This window comes from Clavelina lepadiformis, chromosome 7 (assembly GCF_947623445.1).
Source record: "Clavelina lepadiformis chromosome 7, kaClaLepa1.1, whole genome shotgun sequence".
Classification (NCBI taxonomy): Eukaryota; Metazoa; Chordata; class Ascidiacea; order Aplousobranchia; family Clavelinidae; genus Clavelina; species Clavelina lepadiformis.
This window is the reverse complement of record NC_135246.1, coordinates 14,621,457-14,647,538: the sequence shown is the minus strand read 5'-3', so window position 1 is coordinate 14,647,538 and position 26,082 is coordinate 14,621,457. Positions and strand designations below refer to the sequence as shown.

Sequence of the window (26,082 nt, the reverse complement as noted above, 5' to 3'; positions counted from 1 at the left end):
TTCTGATAACTAAGCCAAAGATCTCCCGGGCTTTACCTATATACCACTGTTACTGTTTCCATTACTATCTAAATATACTACGTCGTAATGGCCACTAAACCAAAACAAATCTGACAACCAAAAGTCTTGCCAGTTGATGTTTATTACCAGTTCCCGCTCCATTAGGGATGGATTAGGGCAGTTCAAGCGGACATTAAATTATGTATGAATGCGAAATAACGCAACTTACGGCAAAATACGCCTCTCCTTTGGAGGTAAACACCATTCCATTCACAGTCTTTTGTTCAATAAACGTTCAAAAATCAAAAAGCATTTTCGTCAAAAAACATTTCTTTGTTTTGCTGTCGGCTTGTGTTTATCCTGACGCATTTTTCTTTTATAACTTTTTTATTCTTGTATGACTTCATGCAAACGTATGTCGAATGACCTTTCCTTTTGAAAAACATCTCCGTTACCAATTGTCCGGAACGTCTGCACCTGTGAAACGATGATAAAGAATTACTAGAAACCTGGTCTTACTTTTCTCAGAGCGACCTAAGAAATATATTCCAAAACCTCAGATGACGGTATAGTCCTACAATATGTCGAAACAAAATGATAGATCGTTCAAGAGGGTATTTGATCAGGTATTTGTGAATGTGGAGGTTATTCAATCAGATAAAAGCCTTGTTTATCTTGTACATGCTCTTCAAAAAGGACAAGATACACAAAGCAATACGTCCTGTCATAACCGGGTCAAGTTAATGGACTAAGTAACGTCGACCTCTTTTGAAATTATACAAAACCAGAAAAACAAAGTCCCATTTAAAAACATTATCAAAAGAAAAGACCATTTGGTAGTAACGAGTTCTAAAATTGTTGAATCATTTAGAATGTGTTTTATCGGACAATTTACAATTACCTTTATCTGAAGGTGCCATTAAAATGTTAACGAGTTAAGCAGCAAAAGATAAGTTTATTTAAATAAAACCCATCATTTCGAAAGCAACAAATTTACCTCGTAGTAAAGCTTTTTCTTTGACGGACTCTGAATCTTGTACAATGGAAACTCATTCCAAAAAACACAGAGGAATTGTACGACGACCTGCCGCGTCTGAATGTAACAACATGCCACGTATTTCTTGATAACTGGCGAGTGCACCTCCAGCCAAGAACCTTCTTTTCTTGTCGTACATAACAACCTCTAGCATGTTGGTACTTATTTTCTCCAGGTTTAGCGTGCTTGTCACCGTCACCAGTGCAGTGCAGCACGCTGATAGTTGTGTACTTAAAACGACAAGTGTACTTTCTGTTAGGCCTACCTTTTGCCTTTGCTTTAAACGTCTCGCCTATTTCGAAGGCCTTGCTGCCAAGTGTTAGTTTTCTGCGTACTCTTCTTCGTTTATGAAGAACCTTTAGTTTTGTTGTCTTAATTGTGTGGTTTGACTTGGATGAGGAGTTAGATTTTCTAAAGCTAGGGCTTGTCATCAACCACCAACGCGATGTAACAATATTCCAGATATTCTGATTAAGTTTCCTTTTGGGTCTAATTCTGGGTATTGGAACTTTTCGAAAGTTTTCACCCTTTGTACGAGGTTGCAAATTTCCTTTGGATTTAGGCTTGGTGACCCTTATTGCAGAAAACTTGATCGGTCTTGTCTGATAGCTTAAACCTACATAAAAGACATACAAGACACGTTCATAAACTACCTATAATATCTACTGCTGGTAGACTAATGTTGTTGTTCTATGTGTATAGAATACAGTTAGCATACGGCTTGACAAAGACATTATAACTTTTCATTTTAAGTTTCTTAAATTTATTACACATTTTTATTGCGGTCAGCAAATATATGAACAAAAAATGGCAAACCGCAAAATGGTATTCCATCTTCTGTTCGAGTAAGTGTTCCTTTTATGATCATACCGTATCTATCTGAACACCAACAATACTTATTCCAACACTGTTAAAACAAAAAATTGTCACGTAATCGAAACGAAATCGACCTATAGGCATCGAAACTCAGTATCTCACCAATTGGCTTTAAAATATATATATCTTTATTTTAAAATATATTTCAAAACTAAGTTACAATTAAAGAATGTGACTGTTCAATTTCAGACGAAAAAAGTGAAATTACTTAAGTTTTAACAAAATAAAACCTGTGTTCTATCAAAAGAACCGTTAGGTGTGCATTTCGGAATCCAGGTGATGTTCAAAAGTTGCTTAATGTATTGAAATCGTCTGGCACGTTGTCGCATTCTCCAGCATGGCGTCTGTAAGCAGACTTAGCAGCGTAAAACGATTTTCGATGGCAATGTTTCTGGCAAGCGGTTTTCTTTAAAAATGCTTTGTAGATTTATTTCATTACACTTACGTACACATTTAGGTATGCTACAAGGTTCCCAGAGTAGCTGACGATGAATGGAGGTAAAGCACCAAGGTTTTCCAGTGAAGTCTGGGTCTCTGCAGAAGTTATGATCTACAGCTCCTTTAAAATACGACGAAAGACTTATAAACTTTTCGAAAGTATTCATTTAGGAATTTGCTGTTTATAGTCTTATTTATTGCAAATCAGCAAACACGATAGAATTTGCAAAAAAATAGGTTAGGAAGATACCGTATTCGTATATAGTGTGAAGAGTTTGGTTTGAAGTTGAAACGTATTCTTCTGCATCGGAAAAGCTTTCTTTCGAAGAGAGTAATGTGGCATTTCGTTTTACTTCAGCAAGGCGTTTGATGTTTATGTCTACTTGTTTGCGCATTAAAGCAGTAAATTCGGACCATTTCACGCATGGTTTGCCAGTCATAGTAGTTGCTGCTTTCCCCAAATATTCCTGCGAGTATTCTGAAAGAAAAAAACGCTCTCGCATATTTTGCTTCTCATACCTTGGCAAGTAAGACCATCATTTACCTAAATTTAAATCCATTATTCATTTTTTAATTACGTCATTAAAACTGTGTGAAAAACAATGTGCTATTTGATGCATGCACTAATGCACGAGAAAAATCGTTATAGCCAAAAAGTATGAAACGTACATAAAATCATAATGGTAACTTGGTAATTTGCTGAGAACAGTTATAGCACGGTCACTAACTCCAAATACAATAGCCGTATAGATATAGACCAGACATAAATAAAAGGATTACCGACCTTCCTCGTAACATCCCTTTTCGTCAGTATAATCCAAGAATATATTCGTTTTACTCAAGAACTCCTGATGTAAATTTGACTTCTTAAATGGACCTTCGTTTGCTTCGGGGATAAGATACTCCTCAAATTTTAATTCTTTATCGTCCGGAATCTTAATCTTTTCGTTGTTACTTCCGCCGAAGATTTTGTCAAACACAAGCCTCGCTTGTAAAAGTATCTGCCTTCGGCAACATTTTGTTTCCTGCAAATAATAGCAAGTAACTTAGCTAAGTTAGTCTAGGCCTAGAACATATCTTTTTTCATTAGGCTTCACCAATCATTGTTAATGTTTTGGTGAAGTCCATTGTCATTGTCCAACAATACTCTTAATGTTTTGGCTTAACTTGATGCCTAGTAGCAACTGGAAACATAGTTCGTTGTGGTGAGTAAATATAAGACAACGATAAATTTTATCAACAAATTTAGATTACCTGAAATTGAAGTAAAATAGTAAAACCATAAAAAGCTAAAAACAAAGAAGATTTTGCAACAAGAAACATTGATTTAATCAGTTTTCCCCACAGTAAATTAAAAGATTACTTATTTCCTTGATGTTACATCAGCTAAATATTGCAAAGTGTGTAGTATGTGTACGGTGTACGCAGTACAGGCTTTGTGTTTTTAACATGCACTTGAAAAGCACGGTCTGCATAATTACGAGTGGAAGCAGTGCTGTTATAAAAACAAAACAATTTTCAGTTTTCAGAAGTACACTGTTTAAATTTTAGGAGAATATTTTATTGCTAAAAAGCAATTATTGCATTTATTGCTAAAAAGCAATAAAAGTATCAAATAAAAGTACAACATTTTTGTTTTAGTTGGTTTTGGGAATAACGGTAAACTTAAATTTTCCATCCTGTTATCTTTTATAAAATAATGTTTATTTTTCAGAGATGTCGCTGTTTGTCAGTAAATTCTCGATGACGTCACTTTGGAAACTAGCTTTGTTGCTGGGAACCACAAGCTTCATTGCTGAAGATGTTAAGAAAACTTAATAAAACTGCGGGATTACACCACAGTTAGAAAGGTATCAAATTAACTAAACCATTATCGTATTGAGTATGTAATTATACGTTGTGGCAGCTAATATAAAAACATCAGGTGCTACTGTACGGTGTAGGCCTACACTGCATTCTCAAAGTTGAAACTGATTTATTTATATTTTAGATCCTGTCTTGCAGTAGCTGTCAGTGCATGTCATTTTGTTTATAGATCAATTAGAAAAGCACAGTAGTGATTCCCAGAAACTAACTTCCTGCTGAGTTTAATTGGAACCTGTAGGCCCTACTTGGCCTACAGGTCTTCGTCCGATATTTTTCAAAACAGTCTGACAACTAGTGCTTCTCATTCTCAACCTTTTTAAACTCGCTGCTCATTTTTACTGACAATTTTTAAGGACCACTAATTTAAATGACTAAATTTCACTGACAGTGTTGTTTAGTCACGTAATACAAATAAGTCAAATTGACAACAATATTTTTCAAAAAAACCTGTTTATGATAGCCCCGATGCGACTGCTCTAAGTTCACAATTGCCTCACTTCATGGTATTTACTTTTTGCACTGTAACATTTAGGCTTGCTTTGCGGTCCATTGGATTTCAATTTAACCTTTGGGCATACTATTTTTATTCAGATGCTTCGTTAGGTAAGGTTTGGGCAGTCTAAACTCTCCAGTTATTTAGTCAAATAGTTTCAAGATCAAGTTTACGCTTCTGAATTTACTAATTACTAAAAATATTGAAATCGAATGCCATTACTTTTCGTAATTAAGAGAATCTACAGGAGTTATGAGAAACACTTGTATTTGAATCGTAGGATTCAGGTTGATGCAAAAATAAAACGAACAACGACAGTTACTGTACTTCTTTGGCAATAACAGTCAGCAATTTATGAATTTTTTGTATACATATGTGGTCTTTTCATAATAAAACTGCATCAAAGTTAGTTTATTCCTAAAATTATTGCTTTTGATTATCATCCGCTGAACCAGTAGTTAAAATGCAAATACCCGGATATTTCCTTTATCTAGATGGTAAATATTTTTGATATCTAAAGTAACTTTAATGCAAAGTTTCCAGATAAAGTTATTTCATGCATGTAGCTGCAATCAAATTCCAAAAACAAATCTGTACGGTTATGAAGGTGGCAAGGTCTCTGCCTCTGAAACATTTATGCGAAATTAGAGTATCAGTGACCAGGTACTCATGTCTAAGAGTTGGCTTAATTTAATTCTGAAGCTATGTTTTTGTATTAAAGTTGGCTTAAATTTATTGGCTGCTACGTACTAGATCTTGACATGCTTGCTTGATTAAGAAACTGTTATGTTTGACCTGTAATAAGTTGTACTTGAGCAACTAACAAGTGGTTAGTATAGTAGTTCGTGCTTATATTGTAGCTTGTGCAACCCCAAATACCCAAAATCTTAGTGGAGAATTTTGCCTTAGGCTACCATGAAATTCAAACTGCACAATAATTTACATACAGTGCATCCATTAAATATACCTGCTCATAATTTTGACAGTTGCTATCTGCATACCATACTAGTAGTTATTTAACAAAATAATTACTGACTTTACAAACTTGCTGGTTTTTTTGTACATTTTTCAACCTGTGCATAACACATAGATTAGGTTAGGTTTCCGAAAACATTACAATCAACAATTACTAAAAGCCATTTGTAATTACTTGGCATAAAATTTCGTCATGGCGAACAAACTTTGGCAGTGCATAACATTTGTTGTTTATTTCAGGTACATCACAGCGTCATGAGAATTAGTTTTAAAAAGGATTAAAAACGAAAACATTTTATTGCAATATTTGGTTATCAATAAAGGTAAGTATTTGGTGTCAGCAAAAAGTTTACCAGTGTTTGAAATATACCTGGAGCAAAAACAAGAGCTTATTTTTAATATGTTATTATTGTTGATTGAAGTTTAAGTGAATGTAAATGGTATCATTTGATGGTTGCAAAATGGTAATATATCTATTTTTACATTGTCTGCCAGCTATTTTGTACTGGTAGCGATAGTCATAGTTTAGACATGGTCACACACTGAATGCCTGTCAAAATCACTTCTACAAAGTTGTCTCCACTAACATGTTATCTGTAGACTTGCCAAATTAAGGTTTCAATCCATTGAGCATGTAGATAATTTCACTCGGCTAGGTTTTCTTAACAATTGCCTTACCAGCTAGTTTGCCAGTTTGTTATGTTATATATATTAGGAACAATGACACAACGCTTTTATTAGTTAATGCTATGTTAGGAAACTATGTAAACATTTTGTCTTAACTTACTTGCCCCGGCCCATTTTCACAAATGTTACACTCTTGTTTCTTATCAAATTCTCTCTTACATGGATTCGTAACTAACCGTTCGACTCAAAATGACACCTGCCGTAACTGACACATAGTGCTTTAATTTTAATGTCCTCTAAAAGTACTTTGTTTTTCAAGTACAGCATCATTACGTTTCATTTGAAGAAAAGAGAAAAACTGTTATGGCTCTCCAGTTCAATTATCCAATTTTATTAATATGTATGTTGCTTTGTGACAGTTTAAGCTGATAAGCCCTTAACTGCTATAAACAGGTTTTTATGACTGTTAATGACGCCCTTGGTTCATATAATTTGTGATGGATGGTATTGGGACAAATTTTTTAGACTTTTACTCGGTGTTTCTGGTGGGAAAGTGATGTAGATGAATAGAGCTAAGTACAATAATTGTTCTCCGCTGGAGATAGGGTGGTAGTTTATTGGTAACGTTTTCTTTCTGAATGATAGACGAACTGTAGTGTGTTTATTGTGAGAATCATGGCATTAAAAATACGTCCAACCGAGGTAATGTTTTGTTGTTTATTGCAAATTCCAAAACCTTTCTTGGTTATGTAGTTGTAAGGGTAATTTGCATTTGGTCAAGTGGAGTCTATTGATTAGGATGCAAAAAGTTTTTTTTTTAGCCACAATATAATTCTTCAACAAAATTGTTGGCTAGTTGCTGGATACAGATGTTGTACAATGATGGTGATAATACTGATGTATGAAAAATTGATTTAACTTTTTTATGGTTTACAGAAAGCGGCCAACTTATTTTCAGGCAAGATGGCAGAGGCAGTTAAAGTAATCGTTCGTTGTCGACCTCTAAATGAGCGTGAACGAAAACTCAATTGCAAGGTAATGTTGGTATCATATTTTATAAATTCTATTTTGCATTACAATAACTCAAAGTTTTGTATCATAAATAGTTGTACTGGTATACAATGCCCAAGCAGCAGACTACAATTCAAGCTTTTTTCCTTAAAATTCTGTGCAACCTACATTCAGGTCATAGTTAACATGCATGAAGATCGCGGCATGTGTTTGATTCAAAAACCAGATGCAAACCAAGAACAAGCCCCAAAGCAGTTTACATTTGACGGGGCGTACTACACGTCGTCCACCACTGAGCAAATTTATAATGATATCGCATATCCCTTGGTGGAGGTGAGTTCGTTATATCAAGCTCTATATGTTTACTGTCACAGAGATTGTTCTTCAAAGTAACATTAGCATCAGTAAGCCCACTACTCAATTAGATTTATTACTGGAATTTTGTATATTGCGATAATGCTGTGTAATATAATCAGCAACAGTTTATTAAAAAAATATTACTTTTTATAAAAGTTGATTTATTGAAACAATTCATTGATATTTTGATTAATGAATATAACAGCCTGTATCCATTGACTATAATTTTTCTTGATGCATGTCAAGCGTATACAATGCTAGCAAAATACCATGGTTTTTCCTCGATGTTATCTTTATTCATGCTGTTGTTACTTGCTTTTTGTCTGTTTTTAAAATGGCGGTAGTGCTGCTTGTGCTTAAATTATTGATACAGGTAACTTGTGCATCTTGTTTCATTCAAGTGAATGATTTTCTTCACCACGAGTCAAATTCTAAAATATTATATATAAAAATAAAAAACAGTTATAAAAATTCTCCATTGTGCAACATGACAATATGTTTGTGTGTAGCTTTTTTGTAAATCTGCAATGCTGGCGTTAATGCAATGCAATGCTGCTATTAAACATTATAAAATATTAACATAAATATTTTGAAGTATTTAATGTTGCTCATGATAAAGGTGTCGTAAAGTGACAATTTTTTCTGTCATTTGTGATAAAATTTTATAATGTAAATACGAACCTAATAAAAATTGTCTCAAATCATAATATCAAACATATACTGAGTACGACTTGTATTTGTTTCTTCATTAATTATTTATTCATACCATGAATACTCTTCACTAAGTTCTAGTGTCTGTTAAAGGTGTTTTGAGGGACTGGAATGGTCTCAGAAATTTTTTCAACAATCTTACAAATTTTATATTTCTGCAACTGTTCAGCAGATTATGAGCAGAATTTAGTTTTTAGAATTTGTGGTCTTTTCTAATCTCACCTTAAAAATTCTGTAAAAATGAGCTTTTTTTTCTTCTTCCATCTGTTTGTTCAGATTGCAATGGTTTGTTTATTATTTATGTGGACGAGTCAGCTGGTAATAATATAAGGTATCAATATGTTAACATATTAGAACTGTATGATTTAAGTGGATGTAATCATTACATAACTAATTGCATTGATTCCATATTGAAGTCAAGATAATCGTAATTATCAAGATAACCGTAACCGATATCCTTAATTTGAAATTAAAAAGCAATTTTAGTAAAGTTAAACTGTTTGAAGCATGTTTCAAAAGTGTGTATTCTGCCTTATTAGTAATGGCAATAACCCAAACATAATCGCCACACCAGTATTGGATATGAAATTTGTGTTGAATGTGTGGAAAGCATCTCAAGTTCTTGCTCATCCAATCTGAACCTTCTTGTTTGACCATGACGTACCAGTTACCATGCAGACACACGTTCATATGTGTGCAGGTTGCGTCTAAGTGTTATCAAACCCTTATTATCTGAAAACACACAAAAGACCCCTCAAACTACCTTAAGTGCTCTCCAACCACTAAAAGGCGCTCAAATAAATCACCCAGTGGACCTGCTACTAACCAAACATTAAATAGTCGTCAAAGTTTTTTTTTAATTTTATTTGTTGGTGTTGTTTATTAGCCTCATTTCTTTGGTAGAACTTGGTTATGACAATCAATTGCCAAGCATCTGCATCTATCTCAATGGCATTGATTAACTAGTAAAATATTTAATGTATCACGTGTGCATTGAAGTTTAAATAATAATTTTTGACTTGTGTGACTTTATATTTATGGATCCACTCAAACTCAATTGCTTTGTTTTAAAGGGTGTTGTGGAGGGATATAACGGAACCGTATTTGCATATGGCCAGACTGGATGTGGCAAATCGTTTAGCATGCAGGGAGTTGACAATCCACCTACACAAAGAGGCATTATTCCCAGAGCGTTTCAACATATCTTTGAAAGTATTTCGGTATGAAAGGTCAACATACATTGAAAACAAAAAGTAGTATTTGTATATTATGTAATGGGATAATTTTAGGTATAATATCTCTGCACAAATACAAATTTCACCTTAATTTTGGAGATATTTTTGGCAGTTTTCATTAATATGTTTAGAAAAAAACATAATTACATACTGAAGATTTTTTGGCATGGCTTGAATTAATAATAATGTTGAATAATAACTTGAATAATGTTGGGATAATAGCAGTGTCCCATGATTTCTAGGTCATGGGTTGTTGTTTAGTACTCCAATATACCTTTCAAATCTACATTTTTTCGCTTATCTACTTTAGGTCGCTGAAAATACCAAGTACTTGGTCCATGCATCATACCTTGAGATATACAATGAAGACGTTCGTGATTTACTTAGCAAAAATATTAAAGACAAGCTTGAGGTTCATTCAGATTTTTCTCTTGAACTTTATTTATTATGACATAGACAACAAAAAATTTGCTTTTGTGGAGTGGATTCTATCTTGACTTATTAAATGTAAACTTTTTAACACATTAGGTTTTGTAATACTTTTTAATTACATTTTGGTTGAACAGGTCTTTAACTAACACTTTTACTGATTTATCCACTTAACTATTGTTTAACTGACGGTTTGTGCTTGGATTAACTCTCAAGTCTTTACCACTATCATATCATTAATCTTCTTCAGTTAAAAGAGCACCCAGACAAAGGGGTTTATGTTCGTGACTTATCAATGAAGAGAGTGAGTAATGTGGAAGAATGTGAGAAAATTATGGCATCTGGTTGGAGCAACAGAGCAGTCGGAGCCACTTTAATGAATGCTGATTCATCCCGATCTCATTCTATCTTCACCATTTATTTGGAAGCTTGCGATACTGGTAATAGTTGTCAGCTGTTGTGTTTGTTTACTTTGCTTTAATACATTATTCATTTGCAAGCTGCCAAACTTATTACTAGTATGTTTCCTGTAACTAAGTTGTTTTTTGTTATATGTGGGTGAACTTTGTCAGGGAAGATAACAATAAGAGAATAAGAAATATTTTTGAAACTACAAATATATAAAATTACCTAGATACAAGCAATAACTAGTCAAAAAATTGAAAATTATTTCTTATTCTCGTATTGTAATCTGCCATGACAAAGCTCATGCGCATGGGTTTGCAAAACAATGATTCATAAAAGAATTAACTCCTTAGCTGAGCACCTTTTGTTATTGAAATAATGCCTGGTGGCAAACATACAGTTTTAGTTTTAAAGATAGGTTTGTTTTTAAAACTTTCTTTTATTTCTATTTTCAAACGCTTTTGTGTGGTTAGCTGCATAATATGTATATTTTTTAAACTTCAATCCTGCTTCCATCAGCGAATGTATGGGCAGGTAAAGTTTTATTGCTATGTCACTGTTGTGAAACATTGAATATATACAAATCTATATTTTTGAGTTATGACATCTAATGATAAATATGAGGAGTGACAGTTCTTGCCATCAACCGTTACTGTTTAGTTTGTATTTTTTTGTCTTCTTTTAAGTGGAGTTCCATCTGTTTGCATGAAGAATGAAACTTTGATGTTGTGATAATAACATATTCAATATCTTTTCTATAACCATAATCATCTTTAATAGAGAAATAAAGTAAACCAAAAAGTTTAAATTTTCCATTTTTGTCAGGAATCGATGGTGGAGATCATATTCGGGCAGGAAAGCTCAATCTCGTTGATTTAGCAGGAAGCGAAAGACAATCAAAAACAGGATCAACAGGAGAGCGACTCAAAGAAGCAACAAAAATTAACTTGTCTTTGTCAGCATTAGGTGATCAGCTACGACAGCTATAGGGTTTTGTGATTGTGTATGAACCGTATATTGCCTGCAGCTAGACAATGCATTATGTGGTTATATGGGGAGTTTCAAAGGTTGACTTTGTTTTGACATTCGACAGTTTGATGTCTTTCATCTTAATTTTGTGCTGCAGGTAATGTGATATCGGCTCTTGTCGATGGCAAATCAAAGCATATTCCATATCGTGACTCCAAGCTTACCAGGTTATTGCAAGATTCCCTGGGTGGGAACACAAAAACTTTGATGGTCGCTTGTTTGTCCCCTGCTGATAACAACTATGATGAGACTTTAAGCACATTGAGGTAAGAGTGAGATAAAACTTATTTTACCAAACACAGCACAAATTTATAGAGCAATGTTTAGAGTATAGTATATAGCCAGTAGCAGCAACTACATGCCACACGACTTGTGTTTCTTGAAGCTGGAGTGTTTTAACCTAAAGCCTAAGCTTTTAGGACACTTTTGCACTGAAAATAATGTGTGTTTTTGCACTTGCTGTTTTTAAGGTATGCCAATCGTGCCAAAAATATTAAGAACAAACCGCACATCAATGAAGACCCAAAAGATGCGCTCTTGCGTGAGTATCAGGAGGAGATCAAGAAGTTGCGAGGGCTGCTTGTTGGACAACTGGGTCCGGATGGTATAAAAGGTATATTTGTTTGCATTGTTCAAAATGTCAAAGCACATAAATAAGGAATAGCCAATATGTGCACGATTCTATTTCACATTTTGAGAAACAGCACTTATCATATTCTTAACTATCCAATATTGATAATTATTTAAAGAACGGATTTTAGTGTGATTTATTTTGTCCATTGATGGAAGTTATTTTTAGCATCATTTTGCACTGCACACAGCCAGCGTTTGTTTGTTTATTAGCACGCATTTCATTATCATCATTTTTCACTTTTAGCTCTTGAGCAGAGTGGTCATATCTCGGAAGGTATTCATTCAAACGGTTGTGGTTTCATATAGCGCTTTAAGTGTAAAGCATTGCTTTACACATGCTTGAGTATTACTGCTTTATGATGACAGCGCGTCTTTCAGTGATGTTTTAAATGTAATCTTGATCAAGTTGAATCATACAGCAATGAGCAAGCTTAATTGTGTTAAAGATATTATCATATATATTACATTAATAGCATAGCAAAAAGAATAATAATTTTTTAGTAATTCTGTTTTCTTGAATATCAATGCTACGTGTTATTTTTAACAATGTTATACTGTATTTAATCTGCTACTGAAAACTGCAACGCTTAAGGGCTTGGTACTTGCAATAATTTCCCTAAAAATATCTACTTCTAAGCATAAGTTGGACAGTTATTTTCTTCCAATTTCTAGTCAAAAGGCAAACTGTAGCTCTTAGGCTAATGTTTTAGATTAGTGCAATTTCCTACCTGTTTTATCTTTCAACGCTCATCTATAATTAAAACAAGCAATTAATCAGGCCTTAACCAATTTTCTATCCCAACATGAATGATTTGCTCAGACTCAGCTTGAGAGTAAAATACAACACAACATGTCTTGATGCTTGTAAAGAATACATTAATTGATTAAGTTATCAATGATTGATAAAAGTTTGTGGTGCTTTGCAGCGCTGCTTGAGGGACAATCACCGCTTTCTCGGCCAAAGTCAGATACTCAGGAAAAAAAAGAAATGAACGAGTCAATGAAGGAAGAAGCTGACAAAATGAAAGAGGTTTCTTAGTTTCCTTTAAAAAAAGCACAAACCCGTAGATAGAACTAGTTTGGGACTGTTTATTTCATTGAAACAGGATTATCAAGGAAAAATTGATGAACTCAAACAGCAATATGAAGCCGAACAAATGAGCAACGCCAAGCTTCAGGAGGACATGAATAAACTGAGGTGTCAATACGAACAACACCTTCAGCAAGAAGGTTTGATATTTCGGTGTACCGACACTTAATCACGCGACACATAATCACGCGACATTTAATCACCGACACATAATCACTAGGACATTTAATCACGCGACACATAATCACTAGGACATTTAATCACGCGACACATAATCACTAGGACATTTAATCACGCGACTTGGATACGTAATCACGCGACATTTAATCACGCGACACATAATCACTTGGATGCGACTGCCAAAGGCTTCCTTGGTCTTTCTTTTAGAACTCCCCGACAATTGTTTTGAATCCGTTTGAGACTGCCGCAGTAAGTGCTTTCCGCACAGCATTTCCTACAGCAAATGTTAGGAGTTGTTATTTTCACCTAACGCAAAGCGTCCTGCGCAAAGTGAATGAAATTGGCATGAAGTGTGACTACGAGTCTGATGACGAATTAAGAACAGCTGTTCGGTGTTTACCAGCCTTAGCCATGGTCCCTTCCTCTGACGTAGTCGAGTCATTTCTGATCTTAGCTGATAGCATGCCCGATCACGAGAAGATGCCTGAGCTGCTTTCGTATTTCGAACACACATATATCAGAGGCAGACGACGTCCGGGACGTGGTGAACATTACGGCTCAGCCATCTTTCCAATCGAAAGTTGGAATCATTACGAAGCCGGGGCAGGTTGCATTGCAAGAACCACAAATGCAGTCGAAGGTTGGCATTTTGGTCTCCAAGTGCTTTTTCAATGCCACCACCCGACAATGTGGACTTTCATACGGGGAATTGAAAAAGACATTCAAATGCAACGTGCAACGTTTCTGCAAGGAATTGCTGGTACTCAACCTTCTATTCCAATACGGTACAAGGCACTGAAACTGCGCGTGCAAAACATAGTTGACCGTTATCTGTCAAGCGAAATTTAAGTCTACCTTCGTGCAGTTGCTTACATTTCCCATGCATAACATTGCTGTAAATTGTAAATGTAAAAAAATATTGTAAATGTGTGATTAAATGTCGCGTGATTAAATGTCCTAGTGATTATGTGTCGCGTGATTAAATGTCCTAGTGATTATGTGTCGCGTGATTAAATGTCGCGTGATTAAATGTCCTAGTGATTATGTGTCGGTGATTATGTGTCGCGTGATTAAGTGTCGCGTGATTAACTGTCACCAAACCGATATTTCTTGCTACTGTTTAATAGAAATTTAATTGGTTGTTTTTATCTTTATACCGTATATGAATTGTCTGCTTCTTTTTGTTTTTAAATTGTCTGTTTATGAATATCTTTCTGTTTAGGTGTCGCTGTTGCACCGGCTCTTACCCAGGATAGAATAAAGCAAGAGGTAATTGTTTGTTTTATCATGCTTAAAAAATTTTTGATTGAAGGTTATATATTCTAATGAAACATTTACAATTTTTGAGTAGGTGGAATTCTCTGTCTTTAGATAACGTAACATACAAATCCACATTTAGTTGAGAAATTAATTTTCTATATGATACCTCTGCAAATTTGGTTTTCCTGTATAACGTGACTTTTTTAAAAAGGATAACGTCGTCTCATGCGTTGATACTGTGAATACTATCACCAATTTGACAGCGAAAAAGATTTAAAGATTGCAAAATCTCGTTTATTGAATAAAACGCATATGTCATAGCTTTGCATCTCTCCTCTGTCAGTTAACACGACGCATCATAAGCATTGTAAAGATGTAAAAATTGGTGTGATTTATACTGAGATGTATCCAGCTTGTCCATATATATTCCTTTTCCGATGACTCAAGTGAATGTTCAACATCTTCGTCTTCCGTATTCGAAGACTCAGACGATGACACTGACGTAGTTGAACACGTGACTGGTATGGTCAAACAACAACCAAGTTACTCGGCGCAAAATACATCAGACACGGACTTGCTGGTATATCGTCAAACTGCCAACTTCATTCTTAAACTTGCGGAGTTAATTTATAATCATTCACTCGACATTTCGGTGAAGCGGTCGATTCGCAGCCATTCTGGCGTTAGGCGCGCTGCAAGAGAAATAGCAGTGGGTTTGATCATTTTTTATGCCCGTAATTTTTATTTTGTCGTTCGGTGGCGCCACTGAGGCAATTTTGTCGTCTTGCGTTTGTGCATGATTGTGAGTACAAATCTTCTACCCAAGAAAGATGAGCGACTGCATTTTGGTCAACCGTGCTTTCAAGTTACGGTTTTCATCCCAGTCACCGCCGTACGTACTAAATAACAAAATTCAGCTTAGCATTTGAAGCAATCGATTTGTTGCCCTTTCACAAGCCAAGCTTTCAGTATTCTGCGCATCAGTTTGTTCAATCTTTTAAGTATGGAGATCCCTGTTACCACAAGTGATTAGACTTCTTCAAAAAAACCTAGAAATTGCGGTTTTTATCATTGCTGGTGTTTTTGTCGTTTAAATGCATACGATCGAGGATTACCTTGACTTGTTGCAAGTTTTGCTGAATGTATGTCGTGAGTAAGAGACGCTATTCCTTGTTGTCAATCGTCACGTGTTTGTTTGTCGACAGCTTGATTGGGCTTGCCGCAATGCCGTATGCGTACGTCCCTTAAGTTTTCTGTATTGGAGCGAAAAACAAGATACTGATGTAACTGACTTAGCAACGCACTTGTCAATCTTAGTTAAGCGACTTGTGAGCATTTTTTAACATATGTTGCCATTTTTTGCAAGCATGTCTCTTCTACGGTCTCCGCTTCTGACGTCGGCTTCTACGAATCTTCTCTCGAGGTGATGACATAGTTAGCGATGAGCATCGTTGTGTTTGTCGCAGTTTTACACTTCTCACTGATACTGTTGTATTTAGTGGTCGCTGCGCGGTTTTGTTAAATATTTAAGTAACGATCCGTACAAAGACGGTGTTGCATGGACGTTTCTTATTGGTTCTCGTTTGTTTATTTTTTCTACTATTAATTTTTTTGTTGCAGGACAACGAAACCACGCCGCTTGGTCCCGCGCCTGAACAACCAAACCAGGTAATAAATACCCGGCGTTATGCTTTCTATATTCACTTCTTAAAGCGAGGGGCAAGTACAAGAAATCTGTTGACCTTAAATTAATTATCTAAGAACCGTTGTCAGTAAGTATACCGGAGAAAACATCTTTCAGTGATATGTGGCGATAAAAAACTGATTGATAAAAATACTGCATTTTTCAAATTTTCCGCTAGTTACGGCTGATATGCGTTGACTGGCGTTTGAATCAAGTGTGAGAGTAGTGATAGGGTGACTAAACTTTTCGGATGGAAAACGACGTCGCAGGTAGGCGATTAATTGCAGGTGATGATTATTTTGAGCGTTTAAATACCAGTTGTGACAACACACTTACAAGTGAAGCATTCGTGACATTACGGCAGTTACCGGTACCAGACCGAGCTCAGTGATTTTTAGCTAAGCATCTACTCTACCTCCTGCGGTATAAATACTAGAAATTCGGCGGAATCAGGTCAAAAACCCAAATTAGGCTTTGGCCGAATCTATTTCTAGATTCTGCCGAAAACCGAATATATAAGTTACTTCTAGACACCTGCTCGAAATTCCATCATTGCAGGAAAGCTATTACAACAGCAGTTATAATTGATGTTGCACGTAAGACGAAATCCAAGTATGTCATTTACGTACTTATATGTTGCAAGTTACAGATAAGCACACATTTTAGTTCAACTATCGTGTTGCTTTAATTGCATAAGCCGCGGTTTATAACTGTTTCGTTCACTTTTACGACAGAAATACTTGCAATAACTATAGTTTGTTTGATTTGTTATTAAATAATTCAATTCCTTTTTCCGAAAAGTAACTCGCAATAATTCGGTTGTTTTTTTTTCAAAATCTTGGTTTCGGATCAAATCCAAAAAGATCGACTCCATACACCGCTACTGAATACACCAACTATAAGTTAGTTTAGACGTAATTATCGCAATTCGTTTCTCTTACTCACTTAGGTTCGTTTTCATACCAACTTTTGTCGCGCACAGGAAACTTTTTTATTTTCACTCGATTCAAACGTCTTTTCGGGCTTGCCGCTTACTTTAATCTAAAAAATGTTATTATCGAAGTGTTGTTGTTATGTTGTTAACGAAATAATTAATTGTGCTCTTGTTTTTTTTAAATTATGTAATGCCTTCATGTTCCACTTAACACGACTCATAATAAATACGATGATCGCTAATGACTTTGACCGTGACCACCTACAACCGTTAATCCGCCATGCGATATATTTTTGTTAAAATTTCAACAATTCGGCTATTTTTATAAGAACCTTTATAATTGCAGTAATTGCTTTAATCATAAATTTTTGCGGGTAGGTGGCCGAGTACATCGGCAGCCAACCGATCCAGCGCAGAGTCAGCTCGGCTTTGGATTATGACGATGAAGAAAAAGTTGATCATAATGACGTCATGTTTCAGCACGAGGAAGCTTTGAAGAGGTATAAGGCCTCCCGGCCTAGGGTGAAGAATTAAAAAAAATAAGAAGGAATCTAAAATGATTTTATTATTTTTCGTCAAGAAATACCTATTTTATTTCAGAGAGTGATTTTTATGTAGTTCCCAGCAACCTTGGAAAGGAGCAGGGAGCTGATTTATATAGAAATTGAAATTTTTTTTGAAAAGTTTTATTCCTCAAGGATCTCTTCAATCTTCTTTCTCTTTGGTCCTCTTCTAGATTGCAGATGCTCCAGCAGAACATGGTGGGAGGAGAGATGTCACGTGACGAGGAGGCGAAAAAGCGGCGGCAAACGCGGAGAAAGCACGTCGATGAAAGGAAGAGGCGATTGGCTGAAGCATCCAAGCGCGACCAGGATGACATCATGTTGGACGTCTATGACAGCATACATGATGACGTCAAAGATCGAGATCGCGTTATTGGAAAGCAGAACAAACGAGTAAGAACGATTTTGTTGTTCATTCTCAGATGACAAATTTATGTTGTCGTTAATGTGGTACAGGTTCGATTTCTACGGCTTGGTTCTATTGATTCTGTCATCCATGCTTAGTTACAAAAACTTCCAATATAACCACAGATAAACAGACTTTCTAGCTATCGTCTCGGAGAGAAAATGTGAATAATTTCTTAAGTGAATTTCTGAAGTGCTCAAGGTTAAACGCGTATCACAATTTAACCACAGATTGAAGGTTTAAAAATGGAAGTCGAAGATTTGAATTACGAATTCGAAAGGGACCGAAGCGAGTATTTATCAACGATACGAAGACAAGAGAGGGAAATCTCTTTACTTCAGGTTCTTCATCACTCTTCGTCGTTTTGACTATCCGGATCCAAATCGCTTACCCTTACACCAGCTTACATGTCACTCTTTGTTACATATCGACATTTTTCAGGATATTTTAACAAAGATTCATCCGACCGTGCGACGTGATTGTAACTACAGCAACCTGGACCGGATCAGGTCGGAGGCGAGGTATGATGAGGAAGAAGATCGCTGGATTCTTCCCGATCTTGTCGTCGTGAAAACGTCGCTGCCTAATGCGGGTAAATCGTTTAATATACAAGGCTCAGTAATATTTCATAATAACCAATATTTAATTAAAACGTGTTGTGGCGTACGATGTTATTGTGCCTGCTTTTTAAACAGAACATCTCAGGCCTCACGTTGTTTGTCTTATACTTTACCGGTCGGTTCTTTAGTTTTATTTCACCAAACCTGTGCAGTAACTACCGGCAACAACAAGTGACTGTGTAGCAGCCTGCATAATACTTCACAGCAGTTATAATAAAACTAAATTTTCTATTATTTGAGTTCGCTGGTACCACTGATGGCTGCCAGCTTTTATGGCAGAACTTCGTATTTTTGATAAATTAACGACGGTTTTGCACCTTAACAGGTCACCATCTGACATAGCAAGATAATATGATCACAAAATATTAACAGTTTTGTGAATTTGTCATGGGTGATTCTTAAATTTGCACATTATTTTCAAATTTTGTTGCAAAATTAAACAAAATGATTTTGGGCAAAGACTCTTCGTCTAGACCAGACCATTATTGCGTAATCGCATTCATGATATAGGAAACAATTATAGGCTATATGTGTTCTCTGTAAATTGTAGTTATCAACGACGACTAGCAAAAGCTAGATTTTATAGCTTAGGTTATTTAAAAATTTACAATACCAAGGTAAGTAAGGTTGCTATCATTAATACTATTTCACTAAAAATTTTCTTCTCGGTGGCCAGACAGCATTGTATAAAACGACACATGTGGTGTACAATGCCAGTTTCGTGCTGTAATTTTCGACAATTGTGGGTTACTACGATCGTTACCGGGCCACAGCATTGTATTTTGAACGAAGCTTACGTTTTATAACGACCGCCTGTGATTTTTTTCCATTTAGGGCCGCAAGCCGTAAAAAAGGTCAACTCTGTTGCTGAGCGACTTGCTTCCGTCGGGTATTCCCCGACACCGACCAACCCTGCAGAGACCTACACGCAGGTACAAATATAATTCGTTTTAACCAAACGGCAGTCATGATTTTGTTTTCCCGACTTGTGATATTGAGTTCCTGTATTATTGATTTTTTGTTGATTTGACCTATGAGCTAGGTAGAAAAATTCGTGTACTCTCAGGGTTATAAGCTCATTATATCGTCATATGCCAAGCTTTATGACAAGAGTTAATGCTATTTCTGTTGCTTTGGGCGACAGCGTAATAACGAAGAAGATCGTTACTTGGCCAAGTTAAAAGGAACAAACGATGGTTTTGTCAATAATTACTTCATGCCAAAACGACAAGTCAAACAGATCATATCGTCGGCCCATACAGAAAATAGCAGAGGTATTAACATGTATAAGATTCTGCCTTTAGACTTTTAGAACTTTTTCGGTAGGTTTGAAGTTACAAGTAGATCTGTCCGGGAATGTTAATTTACTTTTAAACCTTTTTCCGTACCGTTTAGTTCCAGCACGTTTTCACAGCAACAACAACAACACCTCGGACTCCCCAACCTTCAACGGCCACGCCCAGGATTACATAATCCCGTCGGCTACTATGCCCCACCCAGCCTCCTACCCGGGACTGGACGATCTAGGGTCACGCCGACCCCATAAACTCGAATCTTTGGGGCCCATTTCATCGAAAAATAGGAAAAAGAAGAAAAACAAAGGGGTCCTTGATCCGCTATGACGTCGTTCGTCTCTAACATTTGCTTAAATTCTATACTCGATTTAGCTCAATTTTTTTGAAACTCTGCCCTCCACTTAGTGATCTAATGCTGATGTGAGCTTATGGGAAGGTTGCACTTTTACTCATTGTTGTGCTTAGGTGGATTCACTGCTTCTATTAACCTGTCCCGAGCAACTTTATAGTTTAGGCAAAATTGTTCTCAGTGTTTTTTGTAAACTTCTTCCCTGGCCTTAACCTTGTTGAAAGAACAAGTCTGAGTCTAGTTTCATCAACATTTTTAAACTTGCTAAATGTTTTGCTATGTATTTGAAACAAACTGATAATTTATAAATCACAATGAACACTTTTTCACTGGCAAATACTCCCTTGCGTTTTTACTACAATGACCAAGACCTTATATGGTGTGGTTCACAGTTCTACCATCAACAGGCAGTGTTTTGTAGTTTATTTATTTTCACTTATTTATTAATCTGTCTTCTCTACTGTGGCGATCACTGAAGGCTGTGAATCGTATTTAGTCCACACAGCTGTCTGTTGGGGCTTTTGAGGTTGTCCAGTTCTTTTACTTATAGAAAACGTTTTAGATTTTCTTATTCTTCTTTCCAAATGCAAACTTGCTCTCTTGCTTTAAAAGAACAATTGCCATTCGTCCATTGTTAACGTGCGCAAGGATCAAAATGTTTTAAATTTATAGGGATTTTATGCGGTCATCTTCAATAGCCGAGCGAAAGTGTATCTGTGGTTGTGTTTCTTCCTATAAAGTATTTGTGTACGACGTGGGCTGTATAGGCTAGTTCAGCGTGGTCCAACTGCAGGCCCGCGGGCCAAAGTTGGCCCGCGAGCACCGATGTTTTGGCCCGCGAACTGATAGTCAGCTTTGATAGTCGCTATTGTTGAGGAAGAACCTCGACCGCAGATGTCACATTGATCAGCATTTAAATTTTATCAGCTAAATTTTGAACTATTCTAATTTCAGTTTTAATAAAAAAGATAACTTTTTTCAGTTCTAATATCAATGTCACATTGTTCTTCAGTTCTGATTTAAAAGCATTGGCCCGCAAAATAAAAAATTTTCTGATTTTGGCCCGCGATGAAAAGAAGTTGGACCACGTTGGGCTAGTTGTTATGATGTCTTCAGCAGCTTTTGAATTTCTTCACATGCAGCCATCTATTTGTACAACACATATGCTGAAGTTTTTTCATTTGTAGTTATACTATCTTTGTGAATAAGCCTGCGGTAAATATTCCTCTTTTTACTGCTGCTCTGATTTATTATAAATAAAGCAAACAAGAGTTTTTCTTGCTATTGTATTAAAACACAGCTATAGGCTATACGGAAAGCAACTAATTATGAAAGCTTGCAACGATCAGCTTTTCACTCGTATAATCTCCACAAGTTTTCAGCTATACCTTGTCTGCAGGTATTTTCAAATGATACGAAATTGATTTTTCTTTTTATGACAAACGTTCTTTTTATTGCGTTGCTCGCCGGAATTAACAAAGAAAGCATTGAGACGTGATAATAGTTAACACTGATAAAAAATTGAAAAGCGCAAAATACGTTGAATGAAAGTTAAATCAGACAAAGAACTTATATAAGGCAATGTAATTGAAAAAGTTTCTTGCCCTCCCGTTCTCCATTTTCACTTTGACTCCACCTGAACCAAAATCACCATTTTTTAAACCAAGCTGCGATAGATTGCTTTTTATGATTTTTACTTGAAGATCCCTTTGATAAAAAACGTTTTTTCTTCTGGGAAGACTTCGCATCCGGACGTGGCGTCGGATATCTCAGTTCTACGACTGATGAGGAAGAAGTAATGGTTGAGCAGCTGGAGCAGGACACATTATCATCGGAGATCGATTTGTTTATGGAGGCTTCTCTCGAAAAATCACGAAATGTCTCAATATCAGAGCCTTCTTTTACAAATTGACCTTCTTGGGAAGTTTCTGAACACGTCATCACTTGCACGAACTCGTTAAAACTAACAAAGCCATCGCCGTCTTCATCCGCCGCTGACATCATTTCCTGGAGAAATAAAATATTAAAATAAAGTCCAGCGCCTTTGCAAATAAACCTCGAAACTTCTGGTATATAACCACCTCGCTAACATTCCACACCAGTTTATTATGGTGCAAATTTCAAATGACTGCTGCGCTAAAGATCGCATGCCAATGGAAACAGGGCTGAAATTTTTGTGCAACACGTATTTTAACGACGCCCACCTGAATGTCTAGTTCGGTGAAATCTTCACCGATTCTGAGCAGAAGATTGCGTAGTTCTTCTGGGGAGATGTATCCGTCTCCATCTTTATCAAATTCTTGAAAGATTCTCATTATTTCGACGTTCGATATGTAACACTACAAAAAAGGGGATCACGTCAATTGACCGTGAACAAATTCACCGGCGACAATTGGTCGTGGTCAACTGACCGGCAACAAATTGGCCGGCGACACAAATCAACCGCTACGCATTTTATTTTTATTTTTTACGCAAATTAGCATTGTTGTTTATTCAAATTATATGATTTAAGTGATAATATGATTTAAGGTCAGTTGGTTCTAGGTAAATTTACGTCACGGTCAGTTGTCCCCCGGTCAGTTGTCCCCGGTGAGTTTGTTCGCGGTCAATTTCCCACGTTTAATTGTCGTGGAACCACAAAAAAGTAACCAATGTATTATTTAACAGGAGATTCTACAAAAGGCAAAAGTGTCCCAAATAATTGTTTATATAAAATTTGCAACATAGTCTACGTCAGATATTTTCGTTTATTAGAGACAGAAAAAAATTAAATCAGGATTAGCTTTCTTACCCTGTCTAATACCGACGTCACCACCAAAAAGTGTGAAAACTCCACAAAATTTTTTCCAACGTTCGACGTTGAGACTTCAAGCACTTGCTCAAGAATCAAGCAGAGTTCTTGGGTTGAAAACTGGAATCCCATAAACGCGACGGCGCGTTGTAGATCCTAAAACAAAACGCAAATGTTTTAATGTAGCCTAAGTTGCATTGATGAATTATCCTAATTTTGTCGAGTAATATGCCTAAATCAGATAAAGACGAATTCGAAGATTGAATCAAAATCAAAGTTCTTTACCTCGACAGTGATCTTTTCTGCATCGTCTTTAACAAAACTGTAGAAAATGTTTTGATATTTTCTTATAACTTCCTTCTGAGCATCCATGACCTGTACAGCAATAAAAGCTTTCAATAAGTCTGTCTGTCTGTCTGTCAATCTTACCGAACAACCTGTGTTAATTGTAGACGACTTATATGTTCTGTCCTGCATGCAGCAAAACAAGTATAGCTTGATTCGTGCGCACCAAGACTATACCAGGAAAGTCCTATCATAGTCGGAGTATCTTGGTCGATCGACGCATTGGTTGACGTGCAGAGAAAAACATTCGCATAGTTGCGCAATGAAATTTCAATGGACATGGATCATTAAAAAGGTTTTCGATGAACCCTCACAAGCAGCAAAGAGATCTTACGAATCATGCACCACCCTTATCACTCATTCTTACTTCTTCGGTATAATTCTTAAATTTAAATTAAGTAAGTTGGTGCGGTTTAGCGAAGTTTTGAGCGATTTTATATCACATAGGCCATAACAGTACCATTGTCACGCTAAATTCCTGTAGGCCCAAGAAACTTTCCTACGAAACTAACGGCTAATCAGTAATCACAATAGCCAAAACTACAATTTCCTAAATGCCTTCATTTGTCCTTTTACGAATAACATTCCATAACTGTGTGTGTTCTAGATTTAATATCGGTATATACAAAAAGATACAAAAATAAAAAGTTTGCAAACTTCTACCTTTCACATGGAGTGGATAATGCGACAAACAGATACGTAACAGGCATATATGTGCGTGTAAACAAGCTACATACGTTCAGTATAAAATGTTAAAAACGTTAACATGATAAAACATATAAAAGTACAAAAAAATAAAACATACATTTCGTCGCACCATACGCAGATAAAACGCAAAACTTTGCTCTTTTAACAGTTTTTCCACTCGATCGTCACCCATTACAATATACCAGAAAAACATAAAAGTTTGCAAAGTTTACGATATAGCCTACAAACTTTTCTAAATGTTTAAAATAGAATTTACCCTTTCTAAGAAAGTTTGGCAAAGTTTTTCTTGAACTTGAATTTTTGAAGTTTCTTTATAAGTAGTTTGCCCACCGTCTCACACTATATACAATGCTTGTCGCTTCAGTTTTGCGTCTGATTGCTTGTGGTAACTGATTGCCTCTAGTTCTTTTCCCTCGGTTTATATATGGCGTTGTGTGAACTTGGATCTTTTTTCTCCTTCAGTTTAACGTTTTATTAAGCTACTTACCTTGAACTACTTGTAGTATAGCTAGTGTGATAATTAATCATATACTTGTAGAAGCTTGCGCATTTAAATCTGTTGGTAAGCCGTACAGATCTATTTGTAAACTAATAAAAAGCTACAAATGCTTCCTTCCCGTGATTATTAAGTACAAATGTTGGGAAATTACTTTGCAATACTTATTGTAAATTTTGGAAGCCGTAATTGTCCTCGTTAATCATCGTTTACTCTTCACAGGTGCGTTTCTATATACCGTACACACAATATCATTGCAACAATTGCATTTTCGCATGAGCGATAGTTTGTGCAACGCCAACGTTGAGATTCTTGTTGTTCTCGCTGTTGATTCATTTTCAAACCGAAACTTGACAAACTCTACGGGATTTTCCGTAAACAACTTTTCGCTGTCCATGAACAATATAGGCCTATAGCAATAATCTCCAAAACACACAAGGCAGAGAGGTAATATGATATAGGCCATTCTGACTCATCGGTCACGGATGGAATGTATCCAAAGCCATCGTTATTGAACCTTGTGGTTTGGGGTCATCGGCAAAATTGCCTTCTGTAAAGGCAGGTGCTATACGTTGCGTCATACTTGACACAAGTGTTGAAAGGAAGTTTTGTTTACCAATTGAAGTGAAAGAAACTGTATAAACTTAGGTCTACGTTTTACACAGACGCCTCTTCGACTTTCACAATGTCTACTACTTGGCTCATTACCTTATGGAGCAATAAGAAAGCAAAATTTCTAACAACGATAGGAGTCATGTTATCGCAAATTTAAAACAATTTTCTAGGTTTACCTGTAAATTATTGGAAAGCAGCCATGATACGTCAATCAAAGGTGATTCCAACTAAGTACTACAATTACATTGACGTGAGCATTTGTAATGCCTGCTAATATGCACATAAAACGTTCATTATAGAAAAAACTTTCTCTGTAACGTGTAAACATTTTATGAATCTTTGTACATTATAATTTGTAACAAGAAAATTGTTTTAAACTTTGCAGACAATATTACCACCTTTATCACCAGACAAATTGTATATTTTATTGCAAGTAACTTAAGATAAACAGTCCATATAAGCTTAGATCAAACAAATTAAAAATAAGGAAGTCAAAAGTTGTCTGCAAAATATTGCTAAATTTATAGAATAAATTTGTCCTTCCAACAGTTTTGATTGTGCCAAAATAAACCTGAGTGTTGCGACACCATGACCAGGAAAGGAAGTCAATACCACAATTATAAGA

At 35.9% G+C, this 26,082-nt stretch overlaps 3 protein-coding genes across 9 annotated transcripts; 1 reads left to right on the top strand and 2 right to left on the bottom strand.

Annotated features, from left to right (window-relative positions):
* Positions 1–124: 124 nt before the first annotated feature.
* Positions 125–3,986, bottom strand: LOC143465687 (uncharacterized). The gene is made up of 8 exons (XM_076964109.1): positions 3,605–3,986; positions 3,135–3,375; positions 2,601–2,828; positions 2,362–2,471; positions 2,143–2,256; positions 1,853–1,943; positions 998–1,652; positions 125–477 (listed from the first exon to the last, which is right to left on the bottom strand). Exons 1-8 carry the CDS (start codon positions 3,671–3,673, stop codon positions 303–305), a joined length of 1,683 nt encoding a protein of 560 aa, XP_076820224.1. The 5' UTR covers positions 3,674–3,986; the 3' UTR covers positions 125–302.
* Positions 3,987–4,062: 76 nt separating this feature from the next.
* Positions 4,063–21,776, top strand: LOC143465685 (osmotic avoidance abnormal protein 3-like). Of its 5 annotated transcripts, none has more exons than XM_076964106.1 (23): positions 4,063–4,200; positions 5,925–6,007; positions 7,248–7,346; positions 7,497–7,655; positions 9,464–9,610; positions 9,936–10,037; positions 10,305–10,494; positions 11,285–11,425; positions 11,586–11,754; positions 11,959–12,101; positions 12,366–12,395; positions 13,048–13,151; positions 13,228–13,351; positions 14,614–14,660; positions 16,018–16,074; positions 16,272–16,319; positions 17,648–17,769; positions 18,006–18,225; positions 18,469–18,579; positions 18,680–18,830; positions 19,693–19,790; positions 20,003–20,132; positions 20,254–21,776. In XM_076964106.1, exons 3-23 carry the CDS (start codon positions 7,275–7,277, stop codon positions 20,478–20,480), a joined length of 2,592 nt encoding a protein of 863 aa, XP_076820221.1. In that variant the 5' UTR covers positions 4,063–4,200; positions 5,925–6,007; positions 7,248–7,274; the 3' UTR covers positions 20,481–21,776. The 5 variants fall into 5 exon arrangements, with proteins under 5 accessions (XP_076820221.1, XP_076820222.1, XP_076820219.1 ...); XM_076964107.1 differs by lacking the exon at positions 4,063–4,200 and adding an exon at positions 5,191–5,372; XM_076964104.1 differs by lacking the exons at positions 4,063–4,200; positions 5,925–6,007 and adding an exon at positions 6,862–7,013.
* A 150-nt stretch (positions 21,777–21,926) lies between these two features.
* LOC143465691 (calmodulin-like) lies at positions 21,927–25,216 on the bottom strand. 3 transcript variants are annotated; one of them, XM_076964115.1, is made up of 5 exons: positions 23,731–25,216; positions 23,579–23,668; positions 23,294–23,449; positions 22,707–22,841; positions 21,927–22,509 (listed from the first exon to the last, which is right to left on the bottom strand). In XM_076964115.1, the coding sequence occupies exons 1-5, from the start codon at positions 23,917–23,919 to the stop codon at positions 22,150–22,152; spliced, it is 930 nt and encodes a 309-aa protein (XP_076820230.1). In that variant the 5' UTR covers positions 23,920–25,216; the 3' UTR covers positions 21,927–22,149. The 3 variants fall into 3 exon arrangements, with proteins under 3 accessions (XP_076820230.1, XP_076820231.1, XP_076820232.1); XM_076964116.1 differs by having other exon boundaries at positions 24,444–25,207; XM_076964117.1 differs by having other exon boundaries at positions 24,603–25,200.
* Between the last annotated feature and the right edge of the window lie 866 nt (positions 25,217–26,082).

Excerpts from the sequence above, each read along its gene's own strand:
- LOC143465687 (XM_076964109.1), bottom strand. The coding sequence starts at position 3,673 with ATGTTTCTTGTTGCAAAATCTTCTTTGTTTTTAGCTTTTTATGGTTTT. Across the intron at positions 2,472-2,600 it reads TCACACTATATACGAATACG|GAGCTGTAGATCATAACTTC; the intron begins GTATCTTCCTAA and ends CGTATTTTAAAG. Across the intron at positions 1,653-1,852 it reads AGATGGAATACCATTTTGCG|GTTTAAGCTATCAGACAAGA; the intron begins GTTTGCCATTTT and ends TCTTTTATGTAG.
- LOC143465691 (XM_076964115.1), bottom strand. The coding sequence starts at position 23,919 with ATGTCCATTGAAATTTCATTGCGCAACTATGCGAATGTTTTTCTCTGC. Across the intron at positions 22,842-23,293 it reads TGACGTCGGTATTAGACAGG|TGTTACATATCGAACGTCGA; the intron begins GTAAGAAAGCTA and ends CCTTTTTTGTAG. Across the intron at positions 22,510-22,706 it reads TCACCGAACTAGACATTCAG|GAAATGATGTCAGCGGCGGA; the intron begins GTGGGCGTCGTT and ends TTATTTCTCCAG.
- LOC143465685 (XM_076964104.1), top strand. The coding sequence starts at position 6,987 with ATGGCATTAAAAATACGTCCAACCGAG. Across the intron at positions 7,656-9,463 it reads TCGCATATCCCTTGGTGGAG|GGTGTTGTGGAGGGATATAA; the intron begins GTGAGTTCGTTA and ends TTTGTTTTAAAG. Across the intron at positions 11,426-11,585 it reads CTTGTCTTTGTCAGCATTAG|GTAATGTGATATCGGCTCTT; the intron begins GTGATCAGCTAC and ends TTTGTGCTGCAG.